General features: G+C 43.7%; 2 protein-coding genes across 2 annotated transcripts in view; both read right to left on the bottom strand.

The window, feature by feature from the left end:
- Positions 1-9,105, bottom strand: part of cadm4 (cell adhesion molecule 4) — a 136,018-nt gene extending 126,913 nt beyond the window's left edge. The window contains exon 1 of the mRNA XM_018698304.2: positions 8,704-9,105. Within this exon, the coding sequence (XP_018553820.1) occupies positions 8,704-8,776 (73 nt within the window). The 5' untranslated portion in view covers positions 8,777-9,105. The remainder of the gene's footprint in view (positions 1-8,703) is intronic.
- A 3,105-nt stretch (positions 9,106-12,210) lies between these two features.
- Positions 12,211-21,348, bottom strand: si:ch211-79k12.1 (uncharacterized protein LOC568891 homolog). The gene is made up of 7 exons (XM_018698305.2): positions 21,180-21,348; positions 20,359-20,480; positions 19,577-19,775; positions 18,340-18,485; positions 16,047-16,191; positions 14,103-14,247; positions 12,211-12,989 (listed from the first exon to the last, which is right to left on the bottom strand). The coding sequence occupies exons 1-7, from the start codon at positions 21,229-21,231 to the stop codon at positions 12,902-12,904; spliced, it is 897 nt and encodes a 298-aa protein (XP_018553821.1). The 5' UTR covers positions 21,232-21,348; the 3' UTR covers positions 12,211-12,901.
- Positions 21,349-22,497: the final 1,149 nt, after the last annotated feature.

The following is a 22,497-nucleotide window of genomic DNA, read 5'->3' as shown; positions in this document are numbered from 1 at the left end:
TATGCAAATCTGTGTATGGGAGTGCACGCGCAAGCTAACCTGCCAAACTGCCTCGTCTGCTTCCATGCAGATTTGTGCATGCTTCTGTAACACGACCAGTGATTTATACATCAGTCATCATTTGGGATCAACCTGCTTTCTAATTACCAATGGTTTATGTTTGTTTTTAATTTCCCCGTAAGCTCATAAATCGCTTTCCCCACTGCACAACTCAAATCCATCTCCATGGTAAATAAGCATCAGTTATAATTGCATATACAACTTGTGCTGTCACGAAACTAAATTTGACCCCCTCCCAATTTATTGCACAAGGTTGACATATAAAATAATGTTGAGAAAGTACCATAATGTTATTTCAGTATTTTCACTGTACACAACACATAAACAAATTGTGATTTCTGGTGAGCTTTCTCAAGTGAGCTTTTTCCTTGTTGCAATTTGTCTGTCTATGCTAACCACATCTTTAAAAAAATCTTTCAGTTTAAAAATCTTTCTTGTGTAATAAAACTTTCAGGTATCCAGAGTCACATTTATCTAAGGAAGTTGATGTCAAAAGACACCTTCCTCTGCATCTGGCAATGTTATCTAACCAAACCTGACACAGTAACCAGATATGGGCTACTGCTTCATTATATCAGTTGATCCAGTCCTGACATTGAGAAATTAACTTCTGGTTGCAGCACACTCAAACCTACTTCAGTCAGATATGTGGCAGCCTCAATTTCCTGCCTCACAAAGCATACATGAAAGAGTTTTTGCTGCTAGTGACCTGACATAACCACAGTTTCGTGCTGTTCAGATTTACGCTAATGTAGTGCAACTAACTGAGTGATGCAGAGCACTTGTGATGATGTTTGTCATGATATTTTCTTGACACTGAATAAAAGAAGTTACATTTTATTTCCTGATATAAATCAGGAGAGATCAGACGTACAGAAAACTGGAAGCTTGGAGACTACAAAATAGCTCTGATAAAGGGGGGGACAGATGGCAGCCATCTTGGCCCTTAGGAAGAGAAAAAAATAATCAAGAATGAAAGCACATTCCCCCACAGCTTTCTTTTATTAGTTTCTCTTGCAATAAAGTATGTTACTGTATACACAGTCAAGAGGCGACAGTGTCGTGCTGTGTGTACTGTGCAGCCTTCAAGACTGTAGGATCTATATTGCAGACACAAAAAACCACTTGTCCATGGCTACATGGTCGACAAAAGCTAAAAATGACTTTGGTACCGACCACAGAACCCCACTGGCCTCTGCAAGCTGCTTCACAGCTCAATTCTCCAGTATGGCCCAGCGGGTGGCAGTTGCTATGAACCACCGTTTCTCCGCAACTGTGCAAAGAGCCCAAGGCCTGTGTCAAACTCATTCAGTATCACAGACTGTACTGCTGTTCCACTCCTCTACTGCAATGACCAGGGAAGGAAAGTAACTGGTCCTTCTGCAGTCCACGATAACATTATTCACCCGACAGATGGACACAGAGATAGGAGTACGTCTGTGGACATGAGTAAAAGCACCGCTTCAATCTGCTGGTGCACTTTATGGGAGGTGAGAAGAGCAGGGGGTGGGTGGGTGTACCTGTTAACGGCCATAAGGTGAATCAGCAGTCGCACACTTAAATGCCCCTTCAGCCGCTCAGGAGAAAATGAATCCTGGGAGAGAATCAGTCAGAGCTTTCCTCAAGGTCGTTGGTGCTTGGCCACTTTTTAAGTGGCCTTGCCAACTGTAACAATCTCTGCAGAAACAATCACAGCACCAATCCAATTTGGCCTGGCTTCTTTTCTTTTCTCTTTACTTCACTGCAGACGGCTGCATAGCCTCACTTTTGTTTTGCCCCGCTGCTGAAAGCAGAGCATGAATTGATGACCTTATGAATCTCAAAAGCGCCCAGCAAATCATTGCGGTAAATCTCAGCCCAGCACATTAAGCATGACCGCAGGCTCTTTCCCCTCATTTTTTTTCCCTCCTTTTCTTTCTTTTTTCTTTGTCCATCTCTCCTTCGCACTCTTTCCCTGCCTACAAGTGCCTTGATGGTCTTTGAGAGCAGTCAACTTTTCAAGGATTGTTTTCATGCGCTACTAATTAACTGACTCTAATTAATGGTTGTTTACGGTTTGCTAATGACTTGGATGAAAGCTTACTACTCCTGATGTTGAGGCTCTTGTCTTGGGCCGGAGAAAGAGATAAAGAGGAGAATAGACTGATAGAGACAAGCGACAGGGCGAGTAGAGGGGAAGTTAGTGGAAGCTGCAGTTGACTTTTTTTTTTTCAGTAGCTGTGTCAACAATCACTTGGCATTTGTCCAGAATGGAGCTGGGCAATCTGAGTTTGATCTATTGGCAGCTGGTGTTATCACTTGTCTTTCATTGAGAGATAGCATCTGATTTTAAAATGCATACAGTAGATACAGAATGACGCGATAATTCTTTGCTTACTAAGTGCTTTCCTTCTACAGACAACAACTTTTTTCTCTAACTTCTCTAACACTCATTAACAGGATGAAGGCGATGATCAAATTTTAATAAACAATATCACTGACATTTCTGTAACCACTGTAAGTGACACTACCACTTTATCTATGCCAGACATGGTCATAGCGCAAATGAATTCGCCACTCGTGGGAGAGACATTTTGAGAGTTTTCTAAGATAGAAAACTCATCTGAGACCTCTTCAGCATTGTTGTGTCCGCCTTCTGAAAATCTCCATCTGATTTCCCAGTAGATAGTGCATTGCTTTGACTGGCAATTTTCAGCATCCAACAATCTCATCAAAGCGAACCTATTAATGGCGATGATATAAAGAGGGATTCTAAATGGCAGACAGATGAATAGCCCGCGCGTGTGTGGGTGTTTAATTCTCCGAGCCGAAGCAGCATGGAGCATCGCTGTAAGTGGGAGGACTGGCCATGAGCTGCTGGGAAACAATTTCAATACTCGTTCGAGAGCGAGAGCGTGTGTGCATACTGTGACCTCATCGATCATGACACCTCATCTCTCTGGAGTGGTCACCTACACGGTGTTTGCCCTCTCTCTCCCTCTTTATCTCTATGTATCACCACTTTCTGTCTCCCCCTCCTCTACCCCCTCCACCTCCTTCTCACCCCCATCCTCTTCTCACACCAGCACCCTGTACTTTTCTGATTTGGTCCCACCACCTTCTTAATCTTACTCCTCACCTCCCTCCTCAAATTTTTTTTGGCCTACTAAATCTGTTATTCGGTGCAGCCGGGGTTGCTGTCTCCCCCTCCCTCTCTCCCTTGTCTTTTTTTCTGTTACACCCCTCCATTTTAGAGCTGAAATCCTGCAATCATTCACTCGTTTGTTGGACTCCTCTCTGCCTGACTTTCTCCTCTGCTCCGCTCCTCCCTGCTTCACTGGTCTGTGACGCATGCCCCTGGCGCTTTCCTCTCTCTCTTCCTTCACTCTTTTATACACTGTGCAGCCAGCCATCTCTCCCTCTCTCCCGCTCTCTCTTTCACTCTCCCTCGCTGACCCCATCAGTCCCTCGGTGCCCTGGCTAAGCCTGGTCACCCTTCATCAGCTAGCCTCCACTGGACACACAGACCTCCCAAGGGTAAAGGAAAATGGGGTCTTGTTGGCAACCTCTGTGCCCAGACTTGACAGTTTCACCTGGGTTTAAATCCCTTACTGATCCCTCCTTACCCCTGGGCGAGCACCCCATTACAAGCCATCCTCCCTTCCTCTTGTCTCTACATCAACATCATCATCTACATCATCTCCGATGAGATGCGTATTAGCCTGAGAGCTGGCAGAGTACACAGTTTCCAGCTCTTCAATTTTAGGCACTTGCCCTTTTCAGCTCAATCAGCCTCTCTCGTCCAATCACAGATAGTGAGCGCTCCTTCGCAGTGCCTGAGTGGGGATAATCACCTTGGTTACCGGCGTTACCGGAGGCCGCTGTCTGGCCACGTTAGCACTGTGCCCTGCGGGAGCGGTGGAGACAGGTGTCACAGCAGCGAGGGAGAGTGTTAAACAAGCCCAGGGCCAAGCAGGAGGTATAACCGTTTACTCTTAGTCATGGAAACTGTGTCACCAATAGCGAGGAATGCTCACCCCATGGCATTAGTCTTTTAATGTTTTTCCAGACTCAGGATCCCATCTTTGTCCCTCGGTCTCTGTTTCCCCGACCACAATTCAGCTTTGACTGGCTTTAAACATAAGCACACCTTGTACCCCAGAAAAAAAGAATACATAGCAACTGCCTTTGTGAGGAGTGCCAAGAGGCAGTGCGGAGGGAATCGCTGTTTACCGATTTCACACTCCCATAGCAAAGACAAATATACAGCAAGAGGGGTCAGCGGCTGGAGAAAAGCTGCTGGCTCAGGGGACATCAGGTCACAGTATGGAAAGCTGCACCCAAGGGGGTGGGGGCGTTTCGCTTTTGCGCCGAGCCAATCAGATGGGACGCAGTTAGAGAGCGCTGGATTGATTGGCAGGCTTCGGATACCAGCTAATGGAGGAGATGTCCTTGGCATCCTACTCAGCATTAAAAAACTTGAGCAGCAAAGTTGGTGAAACGCCAGTTGTTCCCAGAGAGAGACACGTAAGGACGACATAGATCACCATTATGATAATCACAAGCGGCACTGTCTGGGGAATAGTAATGGGAGGGAGATGAGGTGGCAGCCATAAAGAGTGTTTCTACATTAGCGCTGGCCTGATTAGATTGACAGAAAGTTTCACTAATGGACAATTAAACAAATGGTCAAATGAGATATAAGGCTTCAATTACCTCTTGGTGTCTTTGTGTGCCCCATTCAATCTTTGTGCCTAACATAGTCCAAATCACAGTGCTGTAAACAGGATGTGAAAAGGGATATGTGCTGGCCTTGTCATATGATGCATCCTTGCAATGGAAACAGAATGACTTGTCTTATTTCCTCATATTTCTATTTAAGCAAGTGTAAAAATAAAATCCTCTCTGGAACTCGCCTATAATGCTGGAGGGGGTTATTGAGATGCAATCATTGCATGAAACAACAGCAGTTCAAAACAAGGAGTTATGGATTGCATTGAAGACTGGGAGGCAGATTAGGAGATAATTACTGTAAAATACATCACCTGCACTGAACAGTGAGCCTAGGAACTTCTTTTGCTTCTGAGTAATGGACCTATAAAAGCCCAAGGGAGGATAAAACCAGCCCACACTAAGCTCTGTAACTCTTTCAGTCGTGACTTGCCCGAGAAGCGACACAGTCCAATTTGTTTATGGAGCTTATGCCGTGGCAGTTGCTCAGCTGAGATAGTGGGCCACCCTGTCAGGACCCTTTAAGACTGCATCAGTTGATCAAACAGGGCCGTGCACGACAGCAGTAGGCAGCATATTTTTTAAAAAGGGCTCATTTCAGCTTCTCTTGTGTTGACGGGCATGCCAGTACTGTCTGCCAAGTTCAGGTAGTCCAATTATTTAGACCGACAAAAGACAGGGAATCACAGCAGGAAAAAAAGAAAAGAAAAAAAAAAAAAAAAGAGTGTAACACTGAAATCTGATTGTGTGCTAAGCTCAAATTTATACCATGAACCAGCAGATGGCAGAGCAGAGAGCAAAGAATGACGGTCTGGCTCTTTTTAATTAAATTGTCGACAAGTTTATTTTATTTTGGGGGTGAATTACCCTCCAAGGTTTGGATCAAAGGATAAACCTTGGCTTACGGTGAAGACTTTTTCAGCGCATTAGAGAACAAAGAAAGATGCTGAAATAGCAAGCCCAGCGCAATGTGGAAGAAAGTAAAAAATGAAGTCTCAACTCTGGCATGATGCAAACTGCGTCTGACAAGCATCAAAAACTGCAATTGGGCTCAGACAAACTCTTGCATAAGCAAGAGAGCTATTCATATGTTCAAAAGAACCTCTAATGTACTACATAAGCTGTCTATAGGCGAGGTGTACGTGTATGAGTCCATGTGTTTTTCCACTTATGTGTGTGCTTGTGCACATCCATATTTTTAGTTGTTGTGTGTACAGCATTTTCCTTGATGTTTGTGTTTACACGCCAGGCCTCCCTTCTGTGACTCACAGCGACATTGATTTATGCATGGCCTCTGTGTGTGTGTGTGTGCTTGCACACATATACTAGCTATAATTGGTATTCAAATCTCCTCCCACAAGTACGTCCAACTGCTGCCGTTTTTCAACTGCCAGAGCTCCAGCCAAGGTCCAAACAGCATGATGGGGAACAAGCTCAAACGGATGGCTCTCATTGCACACATTCAAATAAACAAATGGAGGTGATTTAATGCACACAGCGATAAGGCAGGTGGTAATGGAGGCATATGAGAGGAATGGGGAGGAGGCGGAAGAATGGGAGTGATGGAGGGATGCGTGGTAGCGATTAAGGTTGGGCATGCAGCAGAGGTGGAGTTAGCAGCATTTGTTACTGTACGTGGAGTGGAAGTTTGGCCCACAGCTGCTGTGGATCAGCCACCCCCACAAAGCCAAGCACTCAAACACACAGCGCTGACTCTGTGTGTGAGTGACTGGGTATGTGTGTGTGTGTGTGTGTGCATGTGGGTCCCTCAGGCCTGCCCGTCAGACACACTGTGAAGTCTTTCTGCCTTTCTTCTTCCACTCTTTCTCTCTCCCTCGCTCTTTTCTGCCTTTCTTGCTCTCTCCGTCTCTCCATTCCTCTGTCTCTCCCTCATTCTACAGAGAAGGGCCAAGTCTCCCAGCCTTGCAATCTTCACAGCACCCTCTCAATCTATCTGTCCGCTCATCCATCTATCTGCCCGATCAATCTGTCCATCTCTATCCTAGCATAATAACAACAACCATCCCCCTTCCCCTCCCACTTCTCTGCCTTTTCCTCTCCTCTTAATTGGTTTTGTCATTTTTCTCGTTGGAGGAAAAATGACCAAGACATGATGATTTGTTTTCAGAAACAGTATTTTTTAAACACATGCAAGGTGTTTAGGTGCTCATGAGCAAGGTTTTCAGAGACAGACCATCTATGCACTCCCTCCTCTCCCTCCTTCCTCCATCCCTCCACTCTCTGCCTCCACTCCCCTCGGCCCCGTCTCTCCCGGCCCCTGTCAGTGGTTAGATTAATGACAGTGATCAGTGAGCAGCCCCCAGCAGAGGTTGCCTGCAGCTCAGGCAAAACCCAGCACTGTAAGCAGCAACACACACACGCACGCATGCACACACATCAAGCACATTTACATGCAACACACAAGCATGTTCACAAATGGGCACACACACACACAAACGTCTTACACTGTACTCGCAGACTAACATACACACGCCTACACACTCGTGCATACAAATGAACCCTACACTGTTCCTGGAGCAGACATACACAAGGGAAGAGATCAATACGCAGGCCATGGTGAGGCTGGTGTCAGTTAGCCCGGAGAATGGCTGTGGAACCATTCCTTACATACAAGAGACATCATCACAACAGCACAGCACAGGTCTGACTGTGACAATACAGGACCTAGCACTTAACCCTTTCACTGCCTCAGGATAAAGTAAACAAAGCCCCATAGCATAGCACAAGAGCCACAGGACACAAACCATTAAAGCAACATCTGTGTGTGCTCCCTTGTCACCACTCCTGCTCAGCCAGAACCACTGAAGCTTTGGATGGAATTTAATAAGGTTTGTTACGAGTCTGTATTTCAATCCACATACAAGCAGATGGCACAGAATACAATGAGGCTGAAGATGCTCAGAGTTATGATTGAGCCTAATCCAAATCCCTATTTTTTGCAGCAGATGCACTTGTTATAGGGTAGTGACCATGAAATACATTGTGCCTGTAAAGGGAGCGATGCAGGACTATCCCAAGCTGAGATGTTCCAGTGGGGGAGAATAAAAGCAACAAAGCTACTGCAGGTGCCATTAGGAGCCTTTGTAATAGATTGTTAGATGTTATTGTATCTGAGAAGGTGAGGTCTCAAAGGTCCTTTCAGTCCCTCGCACTGCTGCAGAATATAAAAGCAGTAACACACACACCACTGCTGAGTCTGGTGTGTGACACATGTCTGGTCCACTGCGGGCATTTCTTAGGAGCTCTCGTGTGGCTGTCACAGAATATTTAATCGGGAGCTTTGTACGTGCATGTCTATGTGCACAGGAGGCGTATGACACAGTCTCCCGGTCCCGTCACACTCACACACACACACACACACACACACACACAATAGACTACATCCAAAATCGCGGTCTGTCCGGAAAAGATAATCAAAATTCTATGACGCACGAGAATCAAAAGGGAATGAAATGATTCCAGAATGAATTTCCGCGTGGGAAAAAAGTAAGGGCGAACCTGCGCCTTTCACTTTTGTTTTTATTCTCAGATATTTTCGGTTCTTTCCAGCTTCTTACTTTTGAGATAAGTGGTCGACACAATGACTCATACCCAAGTAGCAGTACGGATGTAGACCAGACTTGCGCAAAGGGGGGCTTTGATTCTAATTTCCCAACGGTGAATACTAACAGTGGTCCGCAGGACGATTGTAAACTGAAATATCTGCACGTGTTTTTGTCCCGCGGTTCGCTCCTCCTTCCTCCCTTTTCCTTGCCTGACAAGTCAGACCCGATGTATTTTTAAGCGTTTTTCAGCTTTCTCCTCTTGGAGTACTTGGAGGCAAACTTGCACGGGGAAAGCCCCAAACATCCAAACGGCTTAACACGCTTCTCATTCACATCACACTCATTCATTCGCTCGTTCGAGCCTTACCAGTGCGCACCAGGCAGGCGACTGTGATGATGGTAAGAGGGACGCAGTAGTTCCACACGGTCGCGAAAGCCATCGCTGTCGCCGATATTCCCCTCTGATCTCTTTGCTCGGTATTCCTCTTCCCTTGGAGAAATCAGAGTGTCATGAACCCGCAGGTTCACTCTCCGACAGCGCCTTCAGCGTGTGTTTGTGTGTGTGTGTGTGTGTGTATGCGCGTGCTCTATGAGAGTGGGCGTGCGTGTGACTGTGCGTGAACGAGTGTGTGTGTGTTTATCTGTATCGCTGAGTGCGTAACAGCAGGTCTTTACATACTAATGCTCCCTCTCTCTCACACACACACCTAGTTTCTTTCCCTCTGAAAGCCTGAATGTGACGGCTTGGCCGGTTTTCCTGGTTACTTTACATTGTAAATATATTTAAAAAGCTTGCCAATAAGGCGGGCCCGAGTGTCATTCTGACCAATTGCAGAGAGCGGGAGCAGGTGGAGAGGGTGTGCGGATGAGACAGAGGGGCCGGGCTTTAAAAAGAAACAGGCTACACAGGAGGAGAGCCGGGGAGGGAAGAAGGGCTGCATCTTCCAATTAATTTGAAATCAATTCGCTCTAAAGGTGATTGATAACCAACATTAATTTTCCGACGCAAATAACCAATTTATTTCAAATTCAGTTCTACGGACCGAAAATGATGTGTGGCACAATGATTAAGATGACGAAAATGAAACAGATGTTTATTGTTGGAAGAGACAATAATGTTGCAATCATTTATTGTGATCTGAAGTCAGTTGGAAAAAGATTATGCAGATTAATCAGCGCCTGTATTGGACAATGTGTGCTGATTCATCTGTATGTGTGTGATCAGGTGGGCTCACCTTTTTCCACTTTATAAGGCTGACATGATGGCAAACAGGAATTATTCAATATAAGATGTTTTACTTTGTGACTGATCTTTTTATATCTGATTAAAAAAGCAAGATGAAACTCATCACATCATCTCATGTGCAGCGGCCTGGTGGTGTTTTGAGGTTAGGGAACTTTTTTTTTTTTTTTTTTTTTTTTTTGCAGAAACTGCTTTGTCTCCAAAATGTGCACAGGACTCATCAAGTGGAGCCGGGAACAGACCTGAGTGTATTCAGTTAAATCACCGTTCACAATGACGGTAATGGCCTGGAACAAAAACTTGTGCTCTGGACAAGCCAGTGTTTCTGCTCATCTGTAGTCAGGGCCTATTAGGTCCTGCTAAAGGGGCTCTTTAACTTTACCCTCATGCTGTGGCCACAGTTTGCCCATAATTGTGTTTTCCAGTCAGAGAGCGCAGCTCCATTATGAAAATTGTTTCTCTTTCCACATCTCTTTTTTTCCCTCCCTAATCTAGTGTCATACCATGGGCTTCTACCCTCCGTAGCTTAAAGGCATCTCTTTGAAACTGTGTCTTTGGCGCCCCCTTCAGGTAACATTTGGTATGGCATGTCATGGGTTGTGAGATCTGCTTTGGTGTCTCTCTCATCTGTCACAAAATCCTCCAGACACTTAGTCATTTTGGTTCAAACAGTCAGAAAAGTTCAAACAAGCAGTCAAGCATCAAAGCAGGCTGTTACCATTAATGTTAATATTTCAACCCTTGACCTCCATAAAGTTGCTTTGAGAACCCTTGCCTCATATCTGACCTCCACTTGTGGATCTGTGCAAAATCTTCCAAGTCTCGGCTTCGGGCTCTCTCTCTCGCGCTAAATGAATTTCTTTCTTGTCACAAGTTTTAACCTTGTTGTTTTGGCGAGGATAATGTCTGCCCCGCTCATTCCCCTCAATTCCCAGCCCATCCCATTTTTCCCTGTCAGCCTCACCCGAGTGTTTGTTCCCCACTTGGCAGGGAGTCGGTGGCAGCGGCTCCCCCGCACCAGATGGGGCATTGTCAGGAAGTAATGAGGGAAAACACCTGCTTCACCAGCAAACTTCGCTCCTTCATTTCCAGCCATTTGACACAACATATGCAGGATGCACATACAAAACCAAGTGACCGTGACGAGAACAGCAGCGGGCGACGACATACAGTTACAAATGTCTTGCACTTCAATGTATTAGTCGATGAGGAGTCATGTTTGGTATAAGTCACTGTTACATGTAGATTTACGTACAGAGGGGTGCCATGGTGTTTGCCTACCTGAGTCTAATGCCACAGATCTGCATCCTTTTCCTCATCCCTGCCTTGACTAGACAAAGCATTGTGTCTACTCTGTATTCTGCATGCAGCTCTTGCATCGCCTTAAGCTGTTGTCCGGTGGTTTATCCATGAGGCACCATCAAGGTCAAAATGTCACTGTAAACTACACTTCTCTCCCTCCCAACCGGAGCCTCGTACCTCAGGGACAGCTCCACTGTGTGAAATTCCTGATACATAATCTTGTCTTTTCTGGCCAACCGGATGAAGCCCCTGGACCAAAGCCCACTAGGGAGCACGGAGCTTTTCACTCATGACCGACTCAAAGGCCAAAACAAAGTGGTGCTCGCTGGCATTTCACATGCAGGAGGTTATTTTAAATTTACAACATTGTGTTTTTTCCGACCGAGCGTGACAGTTTTTTAAAAAAATCTTCCTGTTTTGGTTGTAGCCTCCCTGTCTGTTGTCTCTTATTTTCCTGGGCTTGACCTAAGACATTAAGTGAGCAGAAGTTTGTAGAGTTAGAAAAGAGATACAAGGAGTCTGTAAAATACTCAACAAAGGATGACTGCAGCAGAGGCGAGCTGTACAGGGGGATTGAATAATCAGTTTAATAACATTATCCTGGCTGTGCTCCGTGGCGCATGCACCCGTTAATGGAGTGTCATTGTTGAACTGCCACTTCGCCCATTATTAACGACGGCCTACGGTCAACCACACACCGATAATAAAACCACATAAAACCCAACATAACTTCAACAGACAAGCGTAATGAAATTCACAGCATTATGAGCACGGTTATGGTAATAAGCGATGGTGCTGTGGCACGGTGTTAAGGGTTACAAGGCAACAGAGGAGAAAATTTAAAAGATGAAGTTGTAGGCTATGGTGGTTATTTTGTGGAGGGGATCAAGATAGACTAAATCTAACCCAGTTTAAAAAAAAAAAAAAGAACTAGCAGTGACTATCCCTGCCAACAAATGGGCAAAGCCTCAAGGTTACCTGACTTTACAATTACACTCACTTTGTGTAAGTGTGAGTCTTTAGTCCATGCGTGTGTTTGGGAGCTGAGCTGACTGAAAATGGGATTTGTGCTTACAAGCAGATGGGAAAAACACAAGCATGTTCAGATGCAGAACTTTGAGTAAAGGTCACTGCCTCAGAGTCAGGTCTTACAAACTGAAAGGGAAGGTTGGTAAACAAGCTGATGCAAGCCTGAGATAGCACCGGATCGAGAAGATGTGCGTCCAAGCAGGCATGCATGCCTGGCTTTCACCACATTGTCAATATTCTCCAACCTCTTTTGTATCTCTAAAATGGAACAAAATCAATGGTGCACAGGAGGACGGTAAATGATATTTTCAGAAAGCCATTTAATATAGAAGAAAATACAAAGTACAGTAAATTAAATAGTAGAGTGCAATGTGCTTGAGAGCTGTCATGGTAAATAGATTATAATAACATTTTTACAGATGCTTTGAGCTGGTTCTGCTTTGGGAAAAAGGTTGAAAGGGAAACAAATCAACAAAATAAAACCTTGTCCTATTCCCCAAATGGTTCATTCATAGTACACAGCTGAGCAATTATGTTTGCAAGAGAAAGAAGAGAATTGCATGTGGAGTCTTTTCAGTTCTTCCAGTACATAAGAATCATCTTCCCCATCATCTTTCTAAGAATGTGGTTTACCATTTTCCACGCTGCAGAATAAATGAAGAGAAAATTGCCCACCTTTTTGTCCAAGACGCATAACTGCAGTCTACGCTCACTAGGAAAGCAGCTTCTGCATCTCTAAAGTAATCATTTGCCCCTTGGTGTTTTTTTGATGCCCAGCCTGATACTGATTTAGATTTTGTTCTCCCTATAATTCCAATACCCCCCCCCCACACACACAACGTGACCATCCATAATCCTATACATTTTTCCTCTTTTAACTATCCACTCTATGCCATCCCTCACTTTCTGGCCACCCACTCCATCTTCCTCGCCTCTCACTCCACCCCCCGCCCCACCCCACCCGTCCTCATCCTTCCACCTGCCTGTGCGGTCACACCAGAGGCTGTTTGTCTCCGCAGGCAGAGGGTAGGGACTCCACACTGGCTTTGTAGATGGGCTTTTTCTGAGACCGGTCATCGCTGAGGAGAGAGAGAGAGAAAGAAAGACAGAGGAGCATGATTATCAGTGTATCGACCTCCCAGTAGGCACTAGAGAAGTATAAGTGAGGAAATTATAGACTAGAACTGAGCGATGGAGCCACACCTGGCTGTTGATATGAAAGTCCATTTGTCTCTCTTTCGCTCTCTGTCTCTTTTTGTACACTCATGCTTGTATGTGGCAGCACGCGCTAAGCCACATTTGTAAGGATTAAACTTTTTTCTTCTACACCACAACAAAGACACAGAAATCCTGTGTGAGGCATGCTTTTATGGAAATTCTGTCTTTTGAAAATGCTTCTTTTCAGCCCCTATAGAAAAGAAGTTAATGAGCGAAGCTGTACGGGGTCATAGTGAACATTAACATGCTGTCGGCATATGGGTTTAATGGGACTTCCACTAATGTTCTTATCATTGCTGTGGCTGTTTTTATACTTTATATACTATCACAGAACTAAACCTGGTCCTATTAGCCAGGCTTTTCATAAGTAGAAAGTGTGCAGAAACACACTGCAGTGGGGGGAACATGAAAGAGATCAAGGATGGGGTCAAGTAGGTGAGACCTGCTGAGACAGACTTAAATATTCAGTGTGAATAATGCCTATTAAAACACGTGAAAGCACACAGGCACAAGTCTGTATGTGTGTAGAAAGGTTTTTTGCAAGTACACTTGGCATATGTAATACGCACACACAGTGTGAAGTATACTCCAAGGTGCACGCTGGCACACAAAATACACACACTGTAACTGAAATGGCCCTGGTTCTATCACATGAGACAGAATGAAATATTGCAGCAATAGCCATATCTGTAATATAAAGTCAAACTATAGGAGGAGAGACTGCGGCTAGGTTAGGGAAAAAAGGAAGGTGGATAAAGCGTTGTAAGGAAATCAAACATGCACACACACACACACACACACACACACACACACACACACACACACACACACACACACAGACACTCTTACTTTCAGAGGCATGTTATTCATCAGATTTTGAAGGTGATTTAAGATGAAGATCACAAGTAAAGAGCAAAGTGTTTGTTTGTAATGAAAGAGGAGCAGACACAAACACAAAGACAGTAATTTCTTACATGGGTCCCTTGCTGGTCTTGGTTTGCTTGGCCCTGCGGCACAGGAATACACTCATGGAAAGGATGAACACCAAGAGAGCCACAGCCGCCGCCGAGGTCATCAAAATGAGACGGCCATTACTAGACTCATACCAGGGGGCGTCCTCTGTGGGACAGATCAGTAACACATGAAGGGAAACATGCATCACACAGAATCTGAAATCAGCTAAACTATGAGCTTCACACCCTCAGGCAATGCTTCTAACAGAACCTCCTGTTTGTTTGTGGAAGAAAAGAGTGTCTGTCTGGAGTTCAGACAGTTAGAGTCCCATACACAGCACTGATCTTCAAGAAGACTGGCTATGACAATTTCCAAATTATAAATAACATTTGAAAAAGCAGACTGGTGGGACCTTATGTTCTGAAACCTTTCTTTGGAGCACTGGACAAAGCAAACATGGAAGAATTGAGGTTGCAACAGACACAAGCACTTTATCTGCTCACATATAGGATAATTCCTTATGTTAAGAGGATTTCTTGGAAGCTGGAGTCTGGACCAGGAATGTTTGCTGAAGGTTTTTGCTGCTATTGTAGTGCAACTTCAAAGCCACACCGTTGACATGCAACATTTGCTCAGCATACCTTCAAGGATGAGCAAACATTATTCCAGCATCTAGAAATTATTACCTTTTTAATTAGTACATGTGCTGCAGAGAAGATACTGGAGACACTGTGGAGCACAGTGACCAATGAGTCAATTGCAGCAGTAATAAGATAACTGTTCCATAATAAATAACATACATTGGCTTAATTGCATTTTTAGAGGTTGCGTAATTTCAACGATTGAAATCTCAAGGCTTATGAATTCTGCTGGGTGAGAGGACGATGTTTAAAAACCGCAGTGCATTAACACAGTGCAGTCATCTCACAGGTCACTGATAAAAATGATGAAGACAGATGAAGTGCTATAAATTGGATTAGCTATAATATTGTAATGAAATTAGTTCTCCACCTGAATACAGTATTCATGTTTCATGAGAAAGAAGACAGTTTTGTCAGTCATACAGATTCAGACAAAGACAAACTGTCACTCTGCAGACATCCATCTGTGAAAGCTAACAGGCCAGACGTCTAATCAAAGTGTGTGAGTGTCTTCAGACTTTCACTTATTATTATCATATACTGTAATGCACTGTATACTTTCTGATAATTTTAGAAAAAGTCCAATTGGTACATCTAAATCACTTTGAGAAAATAAAATAACAAAAGCACAGCTGGTAAAAATGGCCCATAAGTATTTCTAATTTTAGTGTGCGCTCTAGAGTGCACTTATGTTTGGCCTTATAGTTCTGTCAAAAGAGATGGAGTAAAGAAAAGGGAAAAAAGGTCAGGTAAAGTCATTGCTTCTTTTGTATCTTAGAATTATCCTCTTATCCTTTAAAATTAGTGCAGTTCTGTTATTGCCATTTATTTATGATATTCAAAATGTATCTGGTACGATCATCTTACCTGTTTTCATTTGACATTTTAGAGGTAATTTCCCACGGGACTTCTTTGTCACCTTTTTAACGTGAGGTGTTTTCATAAATGTCACTTTGTTAGAGCATCACAGTCTTTTTCCCACTTTTTCATAATTTTTAAAACTATTTTCAAACCTCAAACCTGTACTACTTCCTTAAAGATTTACAGCATAAAAGGTTTCACAGAGGTGACACTCTTCCACTTCTGCTCCTAAAGACGTAATTGCACTCACACCTGACCTGGTCACATTTGAGTTGGTGCTTAAAGAAAGAACTAGAACACAACATTTGATCCTTTTTTGCTTAGGGAATGTTGACAGCTGAATTCCCCGCCAGTTACAAAGGAATCCAAAACCGGTTTTAAGAAAGGGGAAGTGACAAACTAGACGCAGTCGGTACAAAGGGCAACAGGCCTTGTGCAGGTACATCTGAAGGCTTTTCTTACCAGAAAGTACGGTGATGCTGACTGAGCGCTTCCTGCTGAGTGACTCCACGGAAGGATGCTGAGCCATGCAAGTGTACTGTCCTTCATCCGTGGCGCTCATCTTCTTCAGTGTCAGCTTAGAGGAAGGCAAGATCCAATCGCTACCCTGAGAAGGAAAGATGGAAACGTAAGAGAGAGCGTAAGAGAGTGACACACAGAGAAATATGGGCAGAAAGTAGAAACCATATTTTATTGGCTGGATTGTTTGTGGCCCTTCAAGACAAAGTAGAATAAATTAAAACTGTGCTTTGCTGAGAGCATGAGAGAGATGGAGAATAAACAGTGCTAGCTGTCAAAAGAGAGAGAAACGGATAGAAAGAAAGAGACTGCCATATGTGACGAGTGTAGATAGAGAAGAAAGGAGATAGAAAGGGGGTAGTGTTATTTTGGATTTGTGGAAATAAGGACAAAGAGAGAAATGAAGAGACTAGAAACAGTGGTGGGACAGAAACAGAAAGACAGAAATATCTGCTGGTGTGTGGACCCTCAGAGAGCAGTCCCCTAAGTCCCAAATGAAGTGTATTTACCTGAGCAGTAATCCCACTGAATGAATACACATTGACACAAGTCAATAACCCAGATAACACCATCATCCGCAAAGAATGATGCTGCAACAACACATTGTTAACACAACACATAATGAGATGGCAAGGGAGAGGGATGAATTGTTGACACAAAAATAGCAGCACTATTATGAGATAGAGCCCAACATGGGAGGAAACAAATAATAGGCCAAACACAAGGATTGGAAAACAAACGAACGTGGAGGAGGGGGTAAAAAAAAAAAAGACATTACACCATGCAAATGATTTGGCTCCTGGGAGCTGCAGCTCCTGCCAAGAAAGTCCATTTCAATTTGAATGGATCTGAATTAAGAGGATTTCCCATAAAGGCCAGGTCTGGCCAAAGCAGCATTTTGTATGCAAATCCACTGGCTCCCAAAGCAGTGGCCCGTTTCTGCCTCTGTCCTGCTGTCATTACCGGGGGCCAATGTGCCCACGGCGACTGTCTGTCAAAGTGGGCCATTCTGATGCCACTTTCTGCCCTATATCCATTCCCATCAAACATACAGTGGAATTACACACAGACAAAGACACACACACGCATAAATACACTCCCATCAAACATTCCACCTCATCTTATCATTTCCTTGAATGTGTCATTCCTCTTTTCCAAATGTCACGTGACTTATGTAAATGCAGCGCAAATAGATCGACGGGTGAGTCGTGAAAGCTGGCGCGCTAAATGATTCCGTCTGCATGAGGTGACAGAACCTGTCACTCATGTCTACAATAGTTGTTACTCTTCATCAAAATGTACTGTACATTCAACTAATGATGACAAAAGCCTATAGCACCACATATGATCATGTAGAGGACAAACAGTATTAGCAGTATAAAATGTCCACTGAATTGGATTTGGATTTGTAAGCCCATTTAAAACCCGGATTAGCAGTGACCCTTTAACAAGCACATTAACCCCAAACTGACTTATCAAGAAGAATAACAAAAGAGGAAACTTGGCAATTACGTCTGCCTGTTCCCAAGATATCCTCATAGTTGCATAGCTTCATTACACCTGTTACCTGCTGGTGGTGGCAGTGGAGATTTTGATGACATCTTGAAAGTGTAATAACATTCTCTCGCCACGAGGGCACAGCGCATCTCGCAACTCATCAGCTTTTCCTTGCTCTACATGCCTGTTGTCACAATGGCATTTTACATTGAGACGTCTTAATTTCCCTCGGGCGAGGGTTCCTAAGCTCAGCAAAGAGCCCAGTTGAATAATTCAATGCCAGTTAACCAAACACTAAAAAAATCATTAGAAATCTCTCCACATAATTGTTTTCAGGTTGACTGGCTCTTGTCTAGACCTCATTAAACTATTAATCCTCTGTAAGTGGGCAAGCTGCAATCCCCAGTGAGAGGTGGGCCTAAGCCAACTGGTCACTTAAATACAGAGCACTCCTTCTGTGGAGGGGATGGAAAGGCGACAGGCGAGGTGGAAACAAGTGGCTTGAGAAAAGTCAGGGAGAGAAAAAGAGACGTGTTATATGAGGGGAGAAAGTTAAGAGAATGCTTGAACAAAGCCAAGAGAGACCTGGAGAGACTGGAAGAAGACAGGAAAAAAAATAAAGAGGTCAGATTGAAAGTGGAGGGAGGGAGGGAAAGAGCAGGAGAGAGAGAGAGAGTGACAAGTTTCCAAAAGCATAACGAGGACACTGCCGCTGTGCAGATTCCCGAGGCTTTCTCACCTCTTTGTGCCAGAAGTAGCTCAGCTCATCCGATGAGCTGGCAGCGCACTTCAGCACCACATCTTCCCCAGGTTGCACCTTCAGCTCCTGCGGGACACCCAGGTAGCTGGTGTAGCCTTCCCTGGTCAGTGACAGATCTCCCATGTCTAAAACACAGAGAATGAGGAAGAATGACTCTGAAGTTACTTCTTCAAGAGACTGAGATGTGACTGTGTATGTGTGTGTAGCAGTAGCAACTAGTAAACACACAGACCTTTTAAGTATATTTGAGTATATAGGCGCAAGTATGAATGCCCCCCCCCAGTGGCACAGACTTTTCCAAGCAATCAATAATAATGATAATAGGCTTCATCTTATCGAAGTCTTTAGAGAGGCAGTGTTGTGAATAATGGCTCATTTTCTCTTCCATCTCAATAGATGGCCCACGTCCATCTAGCTCCTGGCTTCTCTCCTCCACTGTCTCCTTCAGTCCTTTAGTCCATTCTAATCTTTGCCTCTTATTGATTCCCCCCATGAGGCTGAGGAGCCTATCAAACAGCATTACGGTCAATTTGATGGCCACTGAGAAGATAGAGGACACTGATAATCTGACTAACTATGCCACGGATGCCGTTTCATGAAATTGTGTATCCTACACTGACAGCTTGAAACTCCAGCCCCAGCAGGATAACACATCTTTGTTTGCTTGGAGTGCAGGGAAAAATTCTGAAATGACTGTGGTCAACCTATCATAGGTAACACAGTGTTTGTGTTGGATCTGTACTTTTTTGGAGTTGTTTTGTTGTGCAGCTGCATTGCATAGATATGTCTTGTGTTATTAACTATTAATGTGTTTTTCTATCCCTCACTGTGAGGAAAGCTGTGTCCACAGTGTCTGGAAGATTGTCTTTACCTCCTGCTGCTTTCTCTGTCCAGTTTTTTCACCCTGTTTACTAATGTACATTCAGGTGTTTTTTATGCTTCCTTCTTTGTTAGTAATGTCAGTATTCTTAGCTATGCCACAAATTTCCTTATTGGAAAGTGAAACCAGGGAACTGTGTATCTTATTCACGTCACATGTTTATCAAGCTTATCATTACATTCCTGTAGAGATCTCCTTGACCTCTGCAGTACACAGACACCATGAAAAATGTATGGCTTCTTTGTTTGGAAAAAGAGAAAGACAGAGTCATTGTTTCATAGACTTTCAACACCAGCTCCCACACAGCTCCCACCGCACATCAACCCAGGCACTCACAATGCACTTTGAAAGCCAGCGTCTGGGAGGAGTTGTCTGGTGCGGTCACATTTTCGCCATAGTTCACACAGCGGTAGGGTCCCTCAGAGAACCTTCCTGCGCGGGGAATGTACAGGAACACGCTGTCGGCCGTCCGCTCGATGTCCATCGTGTAGTAGCACCATGATCGCTCATAGATTAGACGCCAGGACTGCATGTACTGGTGAGGAGAAAAAAACAGGGGAAAAAAATGGATAAAGGCAAACAGAGAGAGGAGAAACTTTCATTTATCTTTCTGGTTTACTTTATATCATATTTTGCCAGCCATTCTGCTGTAACCGTAAGAAACATGGGGGTACAATCAGGTGAGATTATAGAAAAAAACACGATCATTGTTTTGGATGATCTGGTTGATCTGTTTAACTACATATTCTATCCAAAACATTACATTACTGTGCATTTTCATCGACTACATTTCATGTATTACAGTTTTTATAAAAGTCCCCACTGTGTTAAACCACACAGCAGTCAGCAGCTTGATGCTATATTTACATAGTTCCCCATCTGGGAAAAGGTATTGCAAATTAGTTTGGGCAATAAAACCTATGACGTGATAATGTTCAGTGATCATTCCATGCTTGTGTAAATATTCAGTCTACATATAAAAAAATGATTACTCCAGTTGTTCCACCACTGCAGTGTTGTAAGCAAGGCCAAATAATGGTGAGAGGAGAGTCCAGAACATTTGAAATGCATCACTTCTTTCCTCTGTTCTCTCACATGTATTTGTTTCCACGGCTCACCTTGGAGAAAACCTCAAAGTGGACCTGGCTGATGTTGAATTCAGAGTCTGAGTACTGGCACTCCAGTGTGATCATCTGTCCCTCCAGGACCGGCTCGGTTGGCCCTTTAATGAGCAAAGTGGCTGCATGTGGACAGAGATTACAGATGCAAGTTATTGATCACGACATGAATAGAAGCGGGTAGAAAGCGCGTTGACCTGCACTGGGGAGCTAGCTGCTGTTCTGGGCAACATTTTCAAAACAACCTCTCCCTCTTCCTGACAATTGTTTCAGGCCGCCGCTGGAAAACTGCCAACACTCTCAAAGTCACCATGGCCACATGACCAGTAACAGGTTCCTCCACTTTACTGAGACTGGTGGCAACAGAGACTATTTGTCTTTCACTTCAGGCAAGATCTATTGCACAAGGCAAAGAGATTACATTATTTTTTCACAGTTGAGAATATGAATATGCAGTTGGCCTTGGCATACAGTATATACACCAAGATATTTAATTGTTCTTCTTCACAGTCTCTCCATAATTTCTGAGTCTGAGTCTTGAAACCACCAGAGGAAACCCATCACTGTTACAGAAGAGTTTCCTCTAGAGGACAAACAAACTCAGAGGCTGACAGGAAAGCAGACAAACACACACACAAACACACACACACACACAACAAAATAAAACCTGGGAGTACCAACTGTATGAATATAATTGTGAAAAAAGACCAGAGCCAGACCTGAAGATTAAACCAATAGCTCATTACAGAGTAGCAATAAAACTACATTATAGAGGAAATTGTTAAACAGTCCAGGAGAAAAAAAGAAACAAACATATTTACCATAACTGGCATGAATCAGAGCGACCAGTGCAACAACCAGAAGAACCTTCATGGCTGTAAATAATCTTTCCAGTGTCAGGGAAAACGGCGGGTAGTGCTGCGCAGCTTCTAATCTGAGATGAAAGTTTGCTCACTTTTTATCTATGTCGCAGTGTAGGTGTGGCTTTCATTTCTTGTTTTTCAGGAAGTGGGTTCAAAATAGTGTCTGTGACTTCTGAAAGCAGAGAGAAACTCTGCAAGCAAATGATTATAGAGCCGAAAATAAATTGCTCAGTAAGCCTTATTATATGTCCACGGTCTTATAACTCATTTTTTGATGAGAATTCACGCTAGAAATATTGTATCTCTGAGCAGTAAATGGAAGACCTGCCGCTGCTCCAATAATCAAAGTCACTCCTGGTGCGTCATTTGTCTCTGGGGGGAGTCGGACCTATCACGTTTTCAGTCTGAGCTTCTTGTTGTTGTTGTTGAAACCGGTGGTGGTTCTTTTTTTCTGAAGAAGTTCCAACTAATTTGAAAGACGCCTCGTCGTGTTGCCACATGAGTTTTGAAATGTCCTGGAGTGAGATGTAATGCCGAACAAGCAAACATTTCACGCTTCATTTTCTGTGACCTTTGATTCGTTAGTTGTTAACCGGAGCTGAACAGGAGACGGAATCGAAAGAGACTCAGTCTGTCAAGCTCTCTGATAGTTTGCTGCGCACACACTTAAATTGCCTACAGGAGCGACTTTAGACTGAGTGATATATAACACTCTTAACATATTCATTTTTCACCTGCAGTCAGATAGTAAACTATGTCAAATGCTTAGGTGTTGCAGGGCCTTTCCCACTTTGTGTGTGCTGTATTATCTTCAAATTTAAATGAGCATTACCACTGCTGAGGATATTGAGTACTTCTTATAACTTTACCTGTGATCAAGTGCTACAAGTGCTGTGAAGGTGGTTTGCAGACATTAGTTATGGTAAAGATGTCTGCACATGTGTCTGTTTTATTGCATTATAATTATTTACCACTAAGACTTTTTTTTTTTTAAATTGCCTAGCTTTCCTAAAAGAGCTTTAGGCTTTTTCTTTCTTTCTTTCTCATTACTTTTGTATATTTTATTTTACTATCCTTCTGGTCTAATTGTGTATAAATACTGCATATGGCCACAAGAGAGAGAAGATAGATGATATAGCACTTTAAGTATTGCAAATTAGTAGCGAATGTTCTATTAATTTACCAATGTACACTTTAGTTGCCCGGTTGTAATACAGCCTTGGTGTTCGCGGGCACTGCACCATGTCCACTGCGACTGTTACTAATTGAAGAGAAC

Source organism: Lates calcarifer, linkage group LG15, assembly GCF_001640805.2.
Source record: "Lates calcarifer isolate ASB-BC8 linkage group LG15, TLL_Latcal_v3, whole genome shotgun sequence".
Taxonomy (NCBI): domain Eukaryota; kingdom Metazoa; phylum Chordata; class Actinopteri; family Centropomidae; genus Lates; species Lates calcarifer.
This window is presented reverse-complemented; position numbering and strand designations above follow the sequence as displayed.